The sequence below is a fragment of the Mauremys mutica genome, chromosome 4, assembly GCF_020497125.1.
Source record: "Mauremys mutica isolate MM-2020 ecotype Southern chromosome 4, ASM2049712v1, whole genome shotgun sequence".
NCBI lineage: Eukaryota > Metazoa > Chordata > Testudines > Geoemydidae > Mauremys > Mauremys mutica.
In genome coordinates this window covers 74661214-74679889 of record NC_059075.1, presented here as the reverse complement: position 1 = coordinate 74679889, position 18676 = coordinate 74661214, and the positions used below count along the sequence as shown (strand labels likewise).

Here is an 18676-nt window from a genome sequence, read left to right as displayed (position 1 = left end):
CACGGAAGTTAAGTACAAACCAACCTAGGTCATTAGTGACTCAGCGTCATTGCCATCTATCGGCTGTTTAGTGACCCAAGTTTGGAATGAGTTTTGAGAGTCTTGTTCCTACGAGGGGAATGTAAATCGCAAAGAAACCACGTCTACAATCAGAACTTATTGTCACTTGTTGGCCCTTTCAACAGAGAGGTGAAGATTGAATAGGCGATGGAGATTCAAGTGCCCTCTCACCACTAGTGATGGTCCCTCCAAGGCGGGAGATAGGCACATTGGCGGAGTCGGGGGAGAGAAGCTTGCATTGCTGTGCCCTTATCATTCTGGTTCTGGAGATAAACAAACTATTTCATTCTCTTGGGCTCTCAGTCCAGCACTTTCCATCAGCCCAATTTTTAACAAGGACATTCAGTATAATGTCACTTTTTTCTGGCCTACACTTTACTGAGCCTCCTAGTTAGCCAAATCCAGACTCCTTACCCCTACAGAAATATGCACCCTACACTTACCCAAAGCCCTCATGTTTCAAAAAACTTTCAGCAAAACAGACTTGTACTTTGGCTGCCTCTTAATGGTTTTCACCCAGCATTAATGGGACAATTGAACTGTATGAAATACTGCCGCCTCATCTCCCTCTTCTAAGCAGCACTGGTTCCATTTCCAGCACTTGACAACAGATTGCAGATGAGTTTAGAACCAGTCTGTAAGCTGTTCCCCAGTCTGGGAGGTGGAAAACATTGGCAGGGGCACTCTGGGTGAGAGATTGTAGCAGACGCTGCAATGCTGCTTCTGCCAGATCTGATTGCCTCAAGCACACAAGGGAGAGAGAGAAGCAACAAACACTCGAGGGGGGGGAAAAGACATAAAACTTGACAAACAGGGCTAAAGAGGACAACAAAAATGTCTCTCTTCCTATTATTGCATTTCTGTTTGTGGTGTCACTGGAGCATATTGAGTCCATACGTTCCCATCTCAATCCTTTGGAAAGGGAGATTTTTGTTACTCTGTGTGTGTGGTTGCAACATATTGGCTGGAGAAAGAGCACATGAGACAACTGTCAGAAATAGTCCTAACCAGTAAAGGAGGAGGGAAGTTCTTTGAATGTTGAGATCAAACATTCCTGAACCAAAGTCAAGTTCTTGGCGAGCAGAGCTGCTAGGCGGATGCTGGCCTAGTTTGTGTTGAAAACTTTTCTTGGCATGCTGAACCTGCTGTGCAGCAGGGGCAGTTCAAAGGGGGCTACCGGGGTAGGTACTAGAGCTGGGGATGCTGCCACACCCTCTGGTTTGAAGTGGTTTCCATCAGATACCGGGTTTATGGTTTGGTTCAATGGCTCTCAGCACCCCTGGCTATGGGAGACCCTCAGGTTAAAGTTGGAGTAGTGTTTGAATAAGCACCCAAAAGATTGGATGCTTAGTTCTGCCAAACTGAGTTGGAGGTCAGACAAGAACTGTCTACAGGGTCTTGTCCGCTCTAGAAAAGTTAGTGCCAGTAGTATAATAACTCCTGCAATAGTGTAGCTGCCACTGGTACTAGCTGCAGTGTAAAATCAGTACAGTCCAGGTTGAGGAAATATGACACAGTGGTAAAAGCACCTGAGCCCTGTTAACACTGGCACTTGCACTGCTGCTGATAAACCCGTTCTAATTCTCCCTGTATAAATGCATCTTTTGGCTCCAAGGTCTCTGAACAACTAATGTGTACAGAACACCATCCAAAGGCCAGTAGGATGGAGTGGTCCAGTGTTTTCCTGACAGTGCCTCGTACTGTCCTATTGCAGAGGTCTCATTCTGGGGCTTGCAGAATAGCTCTTTTGGCCAATGTAGGGAAGCGCCATTGATGGACTCTGGAGAGAGCCACAGCAGGTGGTAGGCAAGGTCACTACAATAAGAGGCCCTTGAGAGTAAGGGATACTGAAATGGGAGGATGGTGGAAGACTTTGCCCCTATCTCCAGAAGGGAGAAAGATCTCTCAATTAACACACTGTAGGTTATTTGCCACTAAAAAGGATGTTCGCCGCCCTTTAGCTAAAGGACTTAATAAAGCACTTGAACCCTTGTAAAGCGCTGTCAGATTCAGCAATGCACGAGGAAGCACTCTGTAAATGCAGGTGTGCACTCCTTCCACTGTCCCCAGTCTTTGACTTGCGAGTGTCTTTGCCCAGCTATGGCTCATTGCACAGTTTCCCTTGATAAGGACATGCAGCAGTTTTGCTTGCAATGTGCTCCCCATGGGTGTTTGAGGTTTTTTCATTTTTCTTCACTCAGATGACCTTTCCATCATCCCTTCATTTTGGAAGGTCTGGTTGAGACCAGAATCAATGACATGCTCAGTAAGGCCACTGATTCGTTTTTTCCATTTCTGAAGATAAAAATGAAGTGATTAAAACAGCCCAGGATTCCATCTGTGTGCGCGCAAGGAGAGGGAGAGAGGGTGTGCTTGCAGGGATGTGTGGGTGGGTGTACACTGAGAGGGTATGTATCCATGGATGAGTGCACATGTGAGTGTACATTTGTGTATGTGTCTCAGGGAAATGTTCAGTAGGAGATATGGATGTTTCTATAGAACAGACTCTGATGTATCTGTTTCTTTTCACACAACCCATTTGCAGAAATTTGCTAGTTTGTTGGGGGATTTTGTGGACTAGCACAACTGAGATTTGGATAAACTGGTGCCTCCCAGAAGAGTTCTTCTCTCTACTGGAGCTTTTACAGGTGCTTCCCATATTAATAATAATTAATATGAATGACAATAGATAACTTTTAGGATAATATTTACTTTGTACTTCAGTGTTCCCATTTATGCAAGGATATCAAAGCTCTTAACAAGCATTAATTCTCCCAGGAGAATGTTAGGTAAGTAGGATTTACCCAGTGTTACAGATGGGGAAACTAAGGAACAGAGACAGTGACTGGCTTCAGGCTGCCCAGTGAATTATTGCCTAAACTCGGAATAGAACCCAGGAATCTTGACTCATGGCCCCCTCCTCTACCCCCTGCAGTAAAATGAAGCCTCAATTAAACCAGCCTAAATAATGGGAGCCCCCCAGTCCTGTTCTATCTGTTTTTGTCCATCCTTCCATCTCAACCTGTCCTATCCTTGCTGCAGAGTGAAGGCTTCTCCAGTGCTACTCTTGTCTGCCCTGCTGAAGGTTATGGCCAATGTTGGTTAGTGGTGGGTTATGGCTCTGTTAGCCAAGCCCATCTCCTGTCAACTGCAGCCTCAGCCTCCAGGGGCCATCTTCCCTAAAGGCCCCATGGAGTGGGTCTCTGTTGTTCACTGTCTGTTGATTGGAGGTCATGTATCTGGACATGCATCAGGTACACAAACAAGGTCCATAAGCAAATGTCTGCAGAACAAAAGGGGTTGTTGCTTGTCTGTTTTTCACAATGGTGTATTCTTTCCTAGGGCTGTTACACTGTGATCCTGAACTCCTTCGAGACCTATGTGTACCTTGCAGGAGCTCTCGCCATTGGTGTTTTGGCCATTGAGGTACTGAAGCAGTTAATGTGCTAAAAATGCAGCATCTATACAAGTGCAGCCAGTAGCATGAACAGGACTCTTCCCTATCAAAATGCAGGGAGATTATAGTCTAGTAAGTAAGAGCTGGATTTTCTGTCCGTCTGCATGCAGGACAGAGAAATCCCTCGTCATACAAGCCTGCACTGCCATCTGGCGTTAGGCCTGGTATAAAATTACTGGCCCATAAGAAGCAGAGGCTTTAAGGAATCCAGCATTTTCCCCAGTTGCATCCAGCGGCCCCAGTCAGGCCCTGTTATGTGTTTCCATAAAAGAGATGGTCCCTGCGCCATAGTGCTTAAAACAAGATGAAATGAGTGAGTGTCACAGGATAATAGTAACACAACCATGTGGTCCCTGGGGATAACTGGAAGCACATCTTGATTAATATGTTTCAAACTGTGCCTTTTTACGGGGCATCTGTTTAGAGTTTGAAACTATAGTTGCCTGAGATGATGAACATATACAGTATAGCTAACCCCAAATGTTCAAAAATCATTAAGAGGCTCACCAAAAATTGAGATTGGCTTTAAAATCATGTAAAAACAATAGATCTGGTGTTCTTTTTATTTGCCTTCTGCTTTTTGAGCCTTTATGGTGAACTGGGGTCACATTTTGAAGCTTTCTCCAGTCACGAGGACTAGAAACTTACTTTTTCTTTAGGAATGAAGGCAGAAATCATTACATATTCACTTGACTCCAGGAGCTGGGACTTTAAGGAAAACAATAATTATCATGAGACTCATGACAAAATCATGAGAGTTGACAACACTGCACGTATCTCCATTATAGAACGCATCCACATTTGGCTCTTTGGGGTAGACATAAGCAGAGCCAGGTTTCCATCAGAAAGTCACCCCTACTTGAACATGACGCTACTTTGGGACACTGTCACAGGGGCTCTGGCATGTGGTTTCCTGATACACTGGCAATGTGGGTGGGGCTAATGCACTTGGCTCTCTAGAGGGGAGTTTCAGGGAGTGAGGGTGGCTTACCTTCCTGCTGAAGGGAGCTGCAGCTACTGGGAACAGCAAAGCATTCCACCCCCTGACTGGAGAGTGAGCTCCATTGCAGCAGTGGGAGCAGGGGAGGGTGCAGAGTGGACAGATTAGCAGTGTACCCTGCCCAGAACACTGACAGACAATTTGGAGAGAGCCCAGGCTGCTGTGGTAGCCATCATCCACTCGGGTGTATTTGTTGATAGTGGGTGGGAATAGGGTTTAAAGGGTGGAGAGGAGTGCAGCCCCTCCTCTGCTAAAACCCTTTCCTCTCCCAGGCTTGGGTATGCAATGCCTTGCCTTCTCTTTCTCCCTGGCTTGTGTGGGGAAAGCTCGCCCTCCTCATTCAGTCTATATTAAGTTAGGGCAGTCCTAGGCCTCAGTGAGGGTTTTTCATTGTTCTGTAAGATGTGGCTGATGGCTGTGTTTTGTTTGTCCTTCTCTTTCTCATCCCTTTCCAGCTGTTTGCCATGATCTTCGCAATGTGTCTCTTTCGAGGGATCCAGTAGGAGGTACCCCCTGAGCAACTGCGATGCTCCTATGTACTTGGAAGAAAGACCGAAAAAAAGAGGGGGAAAAAACTTTATTTTTTTTAGCAAAATGGAAACAAAAAAGGGTTGTAATATATGAATGACCAAATGGATTGTACTTCAGGGGCGGGAACTTTGAGGTGCTGTGCACTACACTACGCCACACCGACCTTCTCCCAGAGCAACCTGCACAGACATTGATCAGGAGAGAAGTGCAATGAATTGCACTAGAGACTGACGGAGCCTGCGGGGTGGGTGGGAGGGAAGGTGACTGAAATGGTCCCCATCAGAGCAGGACACTGCCTAGTATATTCACAATTGTATTGTTTTAGATAGCGAAGAAAGAGAAGAACTGTATAATGCAACACGGGCTCGATTCAGTACCCAAAGGAAGCAGGTCAACCACAGCACACGGGTGTAAAGGTCAGGCAAGTTTCAAACGACCAGACAAAAAGGGCTTTTGATACACAGAAAACTGTGGCAGCCATTGTTTACTAATTTTCATTTCTGGTCTAAAGTTTTAACTGCCAGCCAGGAAATGGAAGCACATGTTCAGTAGAGGAGGGTCAACTACCATCACTTAACACCTCCAGGAGAACCCTTGGACTACTTGGAGTGGGGCATGCCTTTCCCTGGAGTCCCACCAAAGGGGATGTGACCCTGTGGGAAATGAGGGAGATCCTCCTCTTATGGGGGCTGGCAGAGGGCTGAGATGCAATCAGAAATTTGGTGCATACCTTTCCTTATTTACTCTGTCACTTTGCTTTTCTGTTCAGTGTTTTATTAGAGGGAGAGCAAGGGGTTCCCAAATCCTGATCTTACCCCTCTCTCCTTTAAAAATGGTTGGTCTGGCCAAGAATAGCTGATGCTGTCAGCCTCATGGCAAGGGCATATTGTTTTGTCTTCTAAATCTTGGCCACTCAACTCCGACATGCAAAATTGTAGTTTGTACTTTTGTAGTGCTCTGTTAGCTTAATTATCTGCACTGGGTTCCAATGTTCCTTCCAGCCAGGTGGGGAATTCCCAAACATGGTACTGGTAGCAAAGGGGCCCATTTGTAGTTGTCTCCCACACTATTTCCTTTGTGAGTCTTGTGGCTTCATTTATGATCTCAGAGTTTCCCTTTAGCTTGTCCCAAGGGGCTGAGAAGAAATAAGAAATAATATAGGAGATATACCAATCTCCTAGAACTGGAAGGGACCTTGAAAGGTCATCGAGTCCAGCCCCCTGCCTTCACTAGCAGGACCAATTTTTGCCCCAGATCCCTAAGTGGCCCCCTCAAAGATTGAACTCACAACCAGGGCCGCCCAGAGGGGGGGGCAAAGGGGGCAATTTGCCCCGGGCTCCGCAGGGGCCCCCAAGAGAACAGCGGAGGCTCCCGCCTCCGCCCCTCTCCTGGAGCCTCAGCGCATCAAGCGCCGAGTCTCCGGCCAAGCCCCTGAGCCCCGCCCCGCTCCGAGCCGTGTGATCAGGGGGCGGGGCAGCTGCCTCCGCTCGGCGTGGAGCTCACAGCCCCGCCCCCTCACCACGCAGCTCTGAGCGGGACGGAGCTCAGGCCCCGCCGGAGATGCGCTCGGGTAAGAGGCTGAGGCTGGGGCCGGGGGGGAAGCGGGACCCGCCACCGCCGCCGAAGCGCAGCCCGGTCTTCGGTGGCGGGGGGCCCCTTCTGTTCCGGGACCCGCCGCCGAAGTGCCCCGAAGGCCCGCGGCGGGGACCCCCCCCCCGCCACCGAATTACCGCCGAAGACCGGGCTGCGCTTCGGCGGCGGGTCCCGCTTCAGCGGTAATTCGGCGGCGGGGGGCTCCCGCCGCGGGTCTTCGGGGCACTTTGGCGGCGGGTCCCGGAACGGAAGGGCCCCCCGCCGCCGAAGACCCCGGGCCCCCGGAATCCTCTGGGCGGCCCTGCTCACAACTCTGGGTTTAGCAGGCCAATGCTCAAACCGCTGAGCTATCCAAGAGAGTGGGATCAACTAAAGTCATTTTAATGTAGCCTCCTGGTTTATTAAGGCTTCCTCCATTCAGATGCCACTTTGACATTTAAATAGTGTCATCCATTTAATCATTTAAAACCAAACCTGAGAAAAATACCTAAGGACCTTGATCGAGGGTTACAAAGGATAGAACTGAGGCTCCAAGACAGGTGGAATATTTACAGTGATAGAAGTGGGCACATGTCTTCGGGGATTTCCTAGGAGGGACCATGCAGATACGTATGACTATGTAGGTAATGGTGAAGCCTACCAGGTCTGCCTACTAGTTGGCAAAGGACCTTGACTTAATGTGCACCAGAGTGAAAAGTTAGGCTGCTGAAGGATGAGAACAGGACATTAGAACCTCACATACAGCATTGCTGAGGACATGTGGAAATCGCTTGGAGACAGGAGTCTAATCATCAGAGAAATCTGGGCATGGACATGAAGAAAATCTGTCCCCACCCACAGATGAAGTCAGCAGTGGATAAATGTTGGAATTGGGGCCATGGCTGTTGAACAGTGAAAGGCCTCAGATGCTGTGTTAAAACTTTTATTGAAAGGGCTTATAGGTTATTACCCCTAGGAGCTGTTTTAATGATGCATTTGAGAGTTAAATTCTGCTCCTTTGTACAATGAAGAAGGAAAGTGGCTTTGCTAGCAAAACTGGCGGTATCTGCACCTGCTGGAAGTGTCTAATTTGTTCCTAAAACTTTGTTTGTTTGTTTTTAATCAGCTGCACTTAATGGTCTAGCGTGCAAGGAGTTTTTCTGAGTGGTCAACCCACCATGAGAAGTGTGTGCATGGGGGGAACTGAACCATAACACTGTGCTAATCCACTAAGATGGGGACAGACCCAATAATTGATGATCCTCTCTAGATACAGGTAGATGAAGAGAAAAGGCTGTGACACCCTGCACCAAGAGATAGTCACTGTGCACACTGGAGAGAGTGATTCCCAAGGGAGGAAAAAAAACTAAAAAGAACACAGGTGTTAAGGTGTGGGGGGGAAGGGGAGTAAGTAGTAGCCAAAACAACCACCCATGACTCCGCTTATAATAGCCAGAGTCTGTAGCTGGCAATAGAACCTGAGTAGCTAACATCCAAAACACTATAAACAGCAGGAAAGTTTGTTCTTGTCAGTTGGTGTCTGGATCTCTTGCTGGGTGCCTAACATATGGCAGCTAGAATTCTTGGTGTCTGGAGGAGCAACCCATCTCTTTTGCTTTCGAAGTCCTCCCTTCGTCCCCTTAATTTCTTGCTCTATTGTGAAAGGTTCCCTTTGGCCCAAATTGGGTCTTGAAATTTAGCAGATGGAGGGGAAGGGGAAGGCCCTGCCTGGCCTGGGGTTGTGTAATTGAAACAAAAACCACAGCTCTCTGCTAACAGCACAAAGAATATGATTCAAACATCCTCTGGGTGTGCCTTTTCCAGAGTGGAGTCTGTCAGCATGTGCACAGTCCAATAGAGGAATAGGGATAATACAATAGCAAACCCTAAATGTTGCCTTTCCAGGCTTATTCCCCTTTGGTTTTCCCATTTATCACTTTTTCATCTTCCTTTTTTTTTAAATTAAAATCCCTCCACTCTTTTCTTCTGAAATGGTTGTTCTCTCTCCTTCCCCCATTTATTCCCTTTGCTTTCTCTTCTTTGTGTGTGTCCCTTTCTCTCTCAGAGAAAAGAACTTTTTCTTTTTTCCATCTTATCTTCTCACTCTCTCTAATCTCACCCACACATCCCTCTTGTCTCTTCTTCGTTTCCCTTTTTCTGTCCTCCCTGCCGTGCAGTTGTCATCTCCCCCCATTCTCCCCTTAGGCAACAGGGGATGGATCATAGAATCATAGAATCTCAGGGTTGGAAGGGACCTCAGGAGGTCATCTAGTCCAACCCCCTGCTCAAAGCAGGACCAAACCCAACTAAATCATCCCAGCCAGGGCTTTGTCAAGCCTGTCCTTAAAAACCTCTAAGGAAGGAGATTCCACCACCTCCCTAGGTAACCCATTCCAGTTCTTCACCACCCTACTAGTGAAAAAGTTTTTCCTAATGTCCAACCTAAACTTGAGACTCAAACTCAACCCTCTGCAACTTGAGACCATTACTCCTTGTTCTGTCATCTTCTACCACTGAGAACAGTCTAGATCGATCCTCTTTGGAACCCCCTTTCAGGTAGTTGAAAGCAGCTATCAAATCCCCCCTCATTCTTCTCTTCTGCAGGCTAAACAATCTCAGTTCCCTCAGCCTCTCCTCATAAGTCATGTGCTCCAGCCCCCTAATCATTTTTGTTGCCCTCTGCTGGACTCTCTCCAATTTATCCACATCCTTCTTGTAGTGTGGGGCCCAAAACTGGACACAGTACTCCAAATGAGGCCTCACCAGTGCTGAATAGAGGGGAATGATCACATCCCTCGATCTGCTGGAAATGCCCCTACCTATACAACCCAAAATACCATTAGCCTTCTTGGCAACAAGGGCACACTGTTGACTCATATTCAGCTTTTCGTCCACCGTAACCCCTAGGTCCTTTTCTGCAGAACTGCTGCCTAGCCATTCGGTCCCTAGTCTGTAGCAGTGCATGGGATTCTTCCGTCCTAAGTGCAGGACTCTGCACTTGTCCTTGTTGAACCTCATCATATTTCTTTTGGCCCAATCCTCTAATTTGTCTAGGTCCCTCTGTATCCTATCCCTACCCTCCAGCATATCAACCACTCCTCCCAGTTTAGTGTCATCTGCAAACTTGCTAAGGGTGCAGTCCACACCATCCTCCAGATCGTTAATGAAGATATTGAACAAAACCGGCCCCAGCACCGACCCTTGGGGCACTCCACTTGATACCGGCTGCCAACTAGACATGGAACCATTGATCACTACCCGTTGAGCCCGACCATCTAGCCAGTTTTCTATCCACCTTACCGTCCATTCATCCAGCCCATACTTCTTTAACTTGCTGGCAAGAATACTGTGGGAGACTGTATCAAAAGCTTTGCTAAAGTCCAGAAATAGCACATCCACCGCTTTCCCCTCATCCACAGAGCCGGTTATCTCATCATAGAAGGCAATTAGGTTAGTCAGGCATGACTTGCCCTTGCTGAATCCATGCTGACTGTTCCTGATCACTTTCCCCTCCTTTAAGTGGTTCAGAATTGATTCCTTGAGGACCTGTTCCATGATTTTTCCAGAGACTGAGGTGAGACTGACTGGCCTGTAGTTCCCTGGATCTTCCTTCTTCCCTTTTTTAAAGATGGGCACTACATTAGCTTTTTTCCAGTCATTCGGGACCTCCCCCGATCGCCATGATTTTTCAAAGATAATGGCCAATGGCTCTGCAATCTCATCGGCCAACTCCTTTAGCACCCTCGGATGCAGCGCATCTGGCCCCATGGACTTGTGCTCGTCCAGCTTTTCTAAATAGTCCCGAACTACTACTTTCTCCACAGAGAGCTGGTCACCTCCTCCCCATACCATGCTGCAGAGTGCAGCTGTCTGGGAGCTGACCTTGTCTGTGAAGACAGAGGCAAAAAAAGCATTGAGTACACTAGCTTTCTCCACATCCTCTGTCACTAGGTTCCCTCCCTCATTCAGCAAGGGGCCCACACTTTCCTTGACTTTCTTCTTGTTGCTAACATACCTGAAGAAACCCTTCTTGTTACTCCTAACATCTCCGGCTAGCTGCAACTCCAAGTGTGATTTGGCCTTCCTAATTTCACTCCTGCATGCCTGAGCAATACTTTTATACTCCTCCCTGGTTATTTGTTCAATCTTCCACTTCTTGTAAGCGTTTTTTTTTTGTGTTTAAGACGAGCAAGGATTTCACTGTTAAGCCAAGCTGGTCGCCTGCCATATTTACTTTTCTTCCTACACATCGGGATGGTTTGTTCCTGCAACCTCAATAAGGATTCTTTAAAATACAGCCAGCTTTCCTCAACTCCTTTCCCCGTCATGTTATTCTCCCAGGGGACCTTGCCCATCAGTTCCCTGAGGGAGTCGAAGTCTGCTTTTCTGAAGTCCAGGGTCTCTGTTCTACTGCTCTCCTTTCTTCCTTGTGTCAGGATCCTGAACTCGACCATCTCATGGTCACTGCCTCCCGGGTTCCCATCCACTATTGCTTCTACTATTTCTTCCCTGTTTGTGAGCAGCAGGTCAAGAAGAGCTTTTCCCCTAGTTGGTTCCTCCAGCACTTGCACCAGGAAATTGTCCCCTACACTTTCCAGAAACTTCCTGGATTGTCTGTGCACTGCTGTATTGCTCTCCCAGCAGATATCGGGGTAATTAAAGTCACCCATGAGAACCAGGGCCTGTGATCTAGCAACTTTTGTTAGTTGCTGGAAGAAAGCCTCGTCCACCTCATCCCCCTGGTCTGGTGGTCTGTAGCAGACTCCCACCACGACATTACCCTTGTTGTTCATACTTCTAAATTTAATCCAGAGACTCTCAGGTTTTTCTGCAGTTTCATACTGGAGCTCTGAGCAGTCATACTGCTCTCTTACATACAATGCAACTCCCCCACCTTTTCTGCCCTGCCTATCCTTCCTGAACAGTTTATATCCATCCATGACAGTACTCCAATCATGTGAGTTATCCCACCAAGTCTCTGTTATTCCAATTACATCATAATTCCTTGACTGTGCCAGGACTTCTAGTTCTCCCTGCTTGTTCCCCAGGCTTCTTGCATTTGTCACTTGATAATTGCCCTGTTCTGTTCATTCCCTCCGAAGTACCTGGCACTGGCCACTGTCAGAAGACAGGATACTAAGCTAGATGGACCATTGGTCTGACCCAGTATGGCTGTTCTTATGTTCTTGCTGAAATCTTCATAGCCTCTCTTTAAAGGGCTAGAATCACAGGAATGTAGGACTGGAAAGGACCTCAAGAAGTTATCTAGTCCAGTCCCCTGCACTCGTGGCAGGACTAAGTGTGTGGCCACACTGACAGCTACCAGCGCTGCAGTGTGGCCACATTTGCAGCGGTGTTGGGAGTGGTGCATTATGGGCAGCTATCCCAGCGTTCAAGTGGCTGCAACGTGCTTTTCAAAAGAGGGGGGTGGGGTGAAGTGTGACAGGGAGGGTGGGGGAGAGAGAGAGAGTGGATTTTTTGAGCCAACACTGTCACCTCCCTGCCTTGCAAATTATGACCACTTCCCCGACCCCTCATTCACTCTTAAATGCAAATAGCCTGCATACCAGATAAGCAGCTGCTCCGACGGACTCCCTTCCCCCACCCCCGCCATGCTGTTTCTCTCCTAAAGCAAACACTAGCTGTAGACATTCATCCCCCTGCCTGCCTCATTCACAGCAAGCAGTAGCTGTGTTTGTTTTTTAGATAAGCAGCTCGGGAGCCCCGAGTTCACAACAAAACAAAGAGAGGCATCATAACAAAACAAAGAGAGTTCTTTAGTTAAAAGCATTATGGGAAAATTCCAGAGGTCAGTTACAGCATAGTAAGATTAATCACTGTTTACACTGGCACTCCAGCGCTGCAGCACCAGCGCTGCAGTCGTTATTCCCCAGGCAGAGGTGGAGTACAGCCAGCGCTGTAGCCAGGGAGATACAGCGCTGTATGTGCCTTGCAAGTGTGGATGGTGAGTTGCAGCGCTGTAAAGCCACCACCCGCGCTGCAACTCTCCAGTGTAGCCAAGCCCTAAGTATTATCTAGGTCATCCCTGACAGGTGTTTGTCTAATCTGTTCTTAAAAATCTCCAATGGCAGAGATTCCACAACCTTCCCAGGTAATTTGTTCCAGTGCTTAACCACCCTGACAGGAAGTTTTTCCTAATATCTAACCTAAATCGCCCTTGCTGCAATTTAAGACCATTACTTTTTGTCCTGTCCTCAGTGGATAAGGAGAAAATGTTTCATCTTCCTCTTCATAACAACTTTTTACGAATTTGAAGACTGTCTCCCCTCAGTTTCTCTTCTTCAGATTAAAAAAGTCCCATTTTATCAATCTTTCCTTGTAGGTCATGTTTTCTAGAGCTCTAATTTTTTTTGTTGCTCTCCTCTGGACTTTCTCCAATTTGTCCACATTTCCTGAACCGTGGTGCCCTAAACTGGACACACTACTTCAGAAGAGGCCTTATCAGTGCTCAGTAGAGGATTACCTCTCATGTCGGGCTTACAATGCTCTTCCTAATACATCTCAGAATGATGTTTGCTTTTTTGCAACACCATTACAGTGTTGACTCATTTAGTTTGTGATCCACTATAACCCCCAGATCCTTTTCTGCAGTACTGCTTCTTAGGCAGTCATTTCCCATTTTGTATTTGTGCAATTGATTAATCCTCCTTAAGTATATTACTTTGCATTTGTTCTTATTGCATTTCATCCTATTTACTTCAGAGTATTTCTCCAGTTTAAGATCATTTTGAATTTTCATCCTGTCCTGAGACAGGCTCAAGAAACCAAGAAGCAGCACCCAGGGGCAGGTCTGTTTTTTGCCACCCCAAGCACGGCAGTCAGGCATCCTTCGGTGACGTTTCTGCGGGAGGTCCGTCGGTCATGCGGATTCGACAACTGTTCTGCGGGTGATCTGCCAGGCCCCCTGAATTGCTGCTGAAGCCGCGGGACCGGGGGGGGGCCTCCCACAGAAATGCTGCCTCAGGCTGCCCCTGGCATGCGCTTGCTCAGCTGGTGCCTGGAGCCGCCCCTGGCAGCACCCTCCAATAAAGAAATGGAGACGACTGTTAAGAGATGCACAAACCCCTCATGCAGGTTCCAACCATCTTGGTCATCTGAAATGCTGGGGCTTGAGTCAAGGGGAGAGGTGAGGAATTTCCTCCATGGAATTTTAATGAACAGGAGACTCCAGAATGGGGAATCCTTTGTTACTGTGAGACATACACGTTTTGTTTTTTGATCACCATGATGTGTTACTGCCTTTGTCTGTGGTTTCATGCTGTATAATCAACAATGCTGGGTCTTGTTCTTCCCAGAGCTCTAGGCAGGAGGAACAAACCATTTTTTCCCTTTTAAGTTTCTGCTGTGTTCTTTTGGGGGCAGAGTGTTGAGTATAATCACTCCTCACTTGAGAGCTCTGTGTAGGAAAGCGACCTGTACGGAGTCACCACAGTGTTAGCCCCCATGCTGTAGAACAAAGCCCAGAGCCCATGCACCTTTCATGTAATTATCTAGAGCAGTTTGTTTCTGTAAGTCCACCCCCTCCCTCTCTGTTATTTAACTCTTAAATTACTGTTGCGAGTGCCTGGGAAACAGCCTGCGTGTGAAAGAACGTTGAAATCTATTTTAAAAATTGTAAATGTTCCTTTTATTAGATAGTGGAGCTAATTTATCCTCTATTGCCTATTGTAATGCTTTTTATATTGAAAGGATTTTTTGTAATATAAACCAGAACACGAGCCTGAAGCATTCTGCACAATTTATGTGCATTTCTTTAAAAAAAAATAAAGGTATTGTGACAGTGCAGTGGGATATCTTTAATTTTTATTATTCACATGATTTTTTTTTATGTTAAGTACAGTCACTTTCTCACCAAAGGAGGAATAAACTCAGCTAAGATGAGGTATAAACTGAATCCAAAAAACCTAGGAGCCAGGAAAGGCTGGCTGGCTCAGGGAGTGGCAATGGGACTAGAGATTCCTCTCCGGTGCCAATGGCGGCTTGCCTTGAGATCAGTAAGGGCTGAGCAGGGAAGTGCAGGGACCTGCTTGAATTTTTAGCCTTCCTCACCTTAAGTTTAGGGCTGTAAGAATCCAATGTTTTGGTTCACCCCACTGCAGACACAGGAACCAGATACAAAAAACATTTGCAGAAACCCACTATGTAAATGCATGCTCGTCTTTGTTCAGAACTCAGTCACCTGGAGAATACCTCTCAGCTGTACAGAGGGCTGCACAAACACCTTGCAATGCTACTCCTCTCTCCCTCTGGGTAAGTCGGGTTCATTACCCTCATTTCATAGATGGGGAAACTGATGCCTGGGAGGTGAAGTGACTTGGCCATGGTCATCTAGGTAGTCAGTGGCAGAGACAGTATTAAAGCCTAATAGTTTTTGCCTCCCAACTGGGTTTTTGGCTGCTAGCCAATGCTGCCACTTAGCAGTTGTCCTTGTGCTTCTAGGCACAGTCCCTGTGAAATTTCAGCAAGGTGCTGCCCTGTACCACCTGCTGCTGCTGCCCAACCTACGTTTATAGAGTGGAAGGAACCACCCAGCAGTGACTAATACCTGGTTCAGCTCTGCTGTAGGATTTAATTCTATAATACAATTGTATAACTCCCCCAGTCAAGCCAAAAACTGAGGCAGCAAACCCCTGCTAGCTGTAAGCTTCTGGCAGTGCTACATGGTATTGCTTGAGTCCTTCCCTAGGGATACCCACAGTGCTCCAGCCCTGATCCTGAAAATCCCTCTCACTGTCCCTTGTAGGGTCAGCGATTCCCCACCATTACTCATCACTAATGGTGGAGTGCACCTGTCAGCTGGTAACTAGTGATTGCCAGGGAGGATTGCACACACCCCATCTCAGACAGGGTACATCTCTCTCTGCATTAGAGCTGAAAGGTATAAATTCCAGTCCCATGAGACAGCCCCACTGCAGCTCAAATAGAAATTTGATCAAGCTAGTACTCCAATTGGAAGTGCAGCTACAGCAGACTTAGCTAACTTCCAGCTCCAGTGTAGACATACGGAGATAGCAGGACCCCATGACGACCGTCTGGGTATGCATCAATCCTGGGCCCATGTTCCATATACTCTCACTCCTCATCACTGTAGCAAACTAATTTGCAAATGACTTCCCTCTTCCTACCCCCACTCTTCCATCCCTGCCCCAGTCCCTATGGCACCAATAGCACTTGGTTACATGAAGGTGGGGGGGAAGCAATGAGCAGAGTAAGTTGAGTTTATGCTCCATTTGATCTCTCTCTTCCTGGGAGCAGGCCTTTACATTGATTAGCATTGACTTGCCCCTCATGGCCAGTAGCCCTCTGCCCTGCCCCGCCCCACCCCTCTGCTCTCTCCAGATCACTTAGGCTGGAGGGGGCAACAAACATCAGAGAACAGAATCATTGTCTCAGCTACCTATTTGGTTAAACACTTGAAATTATAGCAGCAAAAAACTTGACACTCCCATGCAGGAACCGGGGGCGCTGAGGCTTCTATGGAAGTTTAGATGCTTTAAAACCCCTTTAGAAATCCTGAAATCAACCAAGACTTGATTGCAACCAACCCTGAGCAATATGTGCTGGATGGTTCACTACCATAGCAGATGCAAAGGTGGGGCCTTCTGACAGTGGTTCATAGCTAAAGCCCATTCAGCTATGCTACCTTAATACAAACTCAGCCCTGATGGCCAGTGGTGTATGCTAGAGGCAGCATTTTTTACCCATAGCCCCAAGAAAGATCCTTTCCTAGAACCTGCCTATTCCAGCTGAAATGAAATTAACCCAAAAACCCCAGGATCCCCTTTGTTACAGGTTCCATTCCAGACAGTACCCCAGAGGCTCATGATGAATTTTAACTATATAATCTTCTACTGGCCAGACTGGAGAGTTACACTCAGCCCCAGCATTAGCAAGTAGCTAAGGGTCCAGAGGTTGCTGCAATCAGGCTGGGGCTATCAATCTCTCTTTGTGTGTTTTTAAAAGATTTAGTATCAGCTCAAATATTTTCAGCATTTCCACTTGACAGACATTGCAATGCACACAGCAGGCCAAGTTCATGGAGCTGTTTGTAAATGCCAGAAACACATAATAGAAATAAGCTTTAAGGGAGAGCTGGAGTGAAGATGCACCAGGCTTTACCATGAATGCTCAGTGGATGTCCATGTTAAAAAATCCCTCACTAAAGTTTTCTGGCTGATGCTAAGAAGTGTTCCTTAAAGCTAATGTTCTTCAGCAGCCACCTTAGCTCTATTGTTCACAGACAGTTCTGATTCTCAACAGCCAGGACCCTGCACATGCTTATTCCTGGTCTGTCAGCTCCCCCTGTTAGTACATGAATAAGTCCATGCCATCTATCCCATCCTTTGGATTTCAGTACAGTGGAGAACCAGCAGCATGGTTCTGGAAAGCAGGTGGGGCAAGGTACTATCTTCTCCTGGATTGTCACTAGAAGCAGAGCAGAGCCAGTGCTATGGAGCCAGGGTTAAATCTTCCTCAGCCTTAAGAGCAATGGGAGGCAACAGTTGTGGAAAAATGAAGTCCTGTTATGCCTTTGGCATGGCTGGGGAAGGCAAGATGGGCCTAGTACTTCTCCCTGCTCAGCCATTCTTTATCCCAGCCAAAATAGGATCCTGAAGACATAAGACCTCAGCATTTGGTCCTTTTTTCTGCTGAATCCAAGAGGAAGTTGGTATCTGTACAGTAGGAAGGGAGAAGACCATCTGGCTTGTCTAGTCCCTCACTTCACTAGAGTTAGATTCACACGAGTACCCACAGAATAGTGATTTACCCCCTGCAGTCCTCACTGACGTGAGCCTTTTCCTCACTCTTGCCAACAGTGAGGGGTGCTCTAGCATAGACAGGACATAAGGAGTATTTTAACCATGGCCTCATCTAGACTGAAGTAGGGGACTGGTTAAAGTGCCATTGGCTGATCTATGCTAGTGCACTCACTCGTGTTAACTGCAAGGGAACTGCTCCAATAGGAATTAAGGGAAAAGAAAAATATGAGCAGCAGCCCAGGCTATATACCAAACTTCAACAGGGCTTATTCAGTCTTGGAGACTCTTCAACAGCTCTTTACATTTCTCCCCTAATGCAATCCATGTGTTTTTTCTCCATCTTTTTGCACCACTCTCCCTTAAGGAGATCCATACAAGATTTGGATGTAGCTTGGCATCAAGTTTCACAGGACTGTTAGATGCCACCATCTTTTCTTGGTGTATTTAACCCAGTGTGTCCTGTCAGCATTGCTATAGCAGTGGTCAGCACAGAGTAAATACATTGGGTGTTGTCTCTAAAACACACAACACTACCTGATTGGAGCTGTGGCAGCAGCCCTGCCTTAGAAGGCTGGCCAGGATTAGTTCTGCAGTCTACTTGCTAAAGGGGGAAAAGGCTCTAGGTGTGAGTGAAAGGCAAAATGAATGGCTCCAAGCCTACAGGAGCTAGACTGAGTCCTTTGCAGTGCACCTTTGCTTCCTCTCCCCTCTGGGATTCAGTTTCTATGTGCTGCAATCATTTTGTGCTTTGCTGAAAAGGTTTCTGAGCTTGTGATTCTACTGGCCCGTTTCCTCCATTGTCCCTGAGCCTGACTGGTCCTCACATCGTGTCAGCCTTCCCTGCTGCATTCACTTGCCTTCTCTAGACAGATATGGGGAGGGCTGTAGGGATCAGCTCTCCCCCTGCACCTCATGTGGCAATGGCGCCAACAGTGGGTTTACACGCTGATTCATGCTGGTAAGTGGAAAAGAAGGGAATTGCTTTAGAACAAAAGGGACCAAACAAACAAACAAAAAAGTGACATTACTAACAGAAACCCCACCCCTCTCCCCCAGAAAGCCTCAGGGATTAGACTTTCTTGGGTCGCCGTCCAACTTGGTAATAGTAGTAAACGGTGATGAGGGTGAAGAGGAGCCGGCTGGTGAGGAGGAGCATGGCACCTGTGGAGATCCGGCCACTCTCGACAAGGGTGATGGTGGTAACTGAAGGAGAAGGAGGGAGACAAGGCACAGGTTGATGGTGAAATAACAGAGTACAGGTCTCTAGTGCCCTAT

General features: G+C 47.3%; 2 protein-coding genes across 5 annotated transcripts in view; one reads left to right on the top strand and one right to left on the bottom strand.

Moving 5' to 3' along the window:
• TSPAN18 (tetraspanin 18) overlaps positions 1-5275 on the top strand; it is a 175010-nt gene extending 169735 nt beyond the window's left edge. For all 4 annotated transcript variants that reach the window (XM_045012519.1, XM_045012520.1, XM_045012521.1 and 1 more), the window contains 2 exons: positions 3403-3486; positions 4973-5275. In XM_045012519.1, the coding sequence (XP_044868454.1) occupies positions 3403-3486; positions 4973-5020 (132 nt within the window). In that variant the 3' untranslated portion in view covers positions 5021-5275. The remainder of the gene's footprint in view (positions 1-3402; positions 3487-4972) is intronic.
• Positions 5276-13975: 8700 nt separating this feature from the next.
• Positions 13976-18676, bottom strand: part of TP53I11 (tumor protein p53 inducible protein 11) — a 46452-nt gene continuing 41751 nt past the window's right edge. The window contains exon 7 of the mRNA XM_045014990.1: positions 13976-18604. Within this exon, the coding sequence (XP_044870925.1) occupies positions 18471-18604 (134 nt within the window). The 3' untranslated portion in view covers positions 13976-18470. The remainder of the gene's footprint in view (positions 18605-18676) is intronic.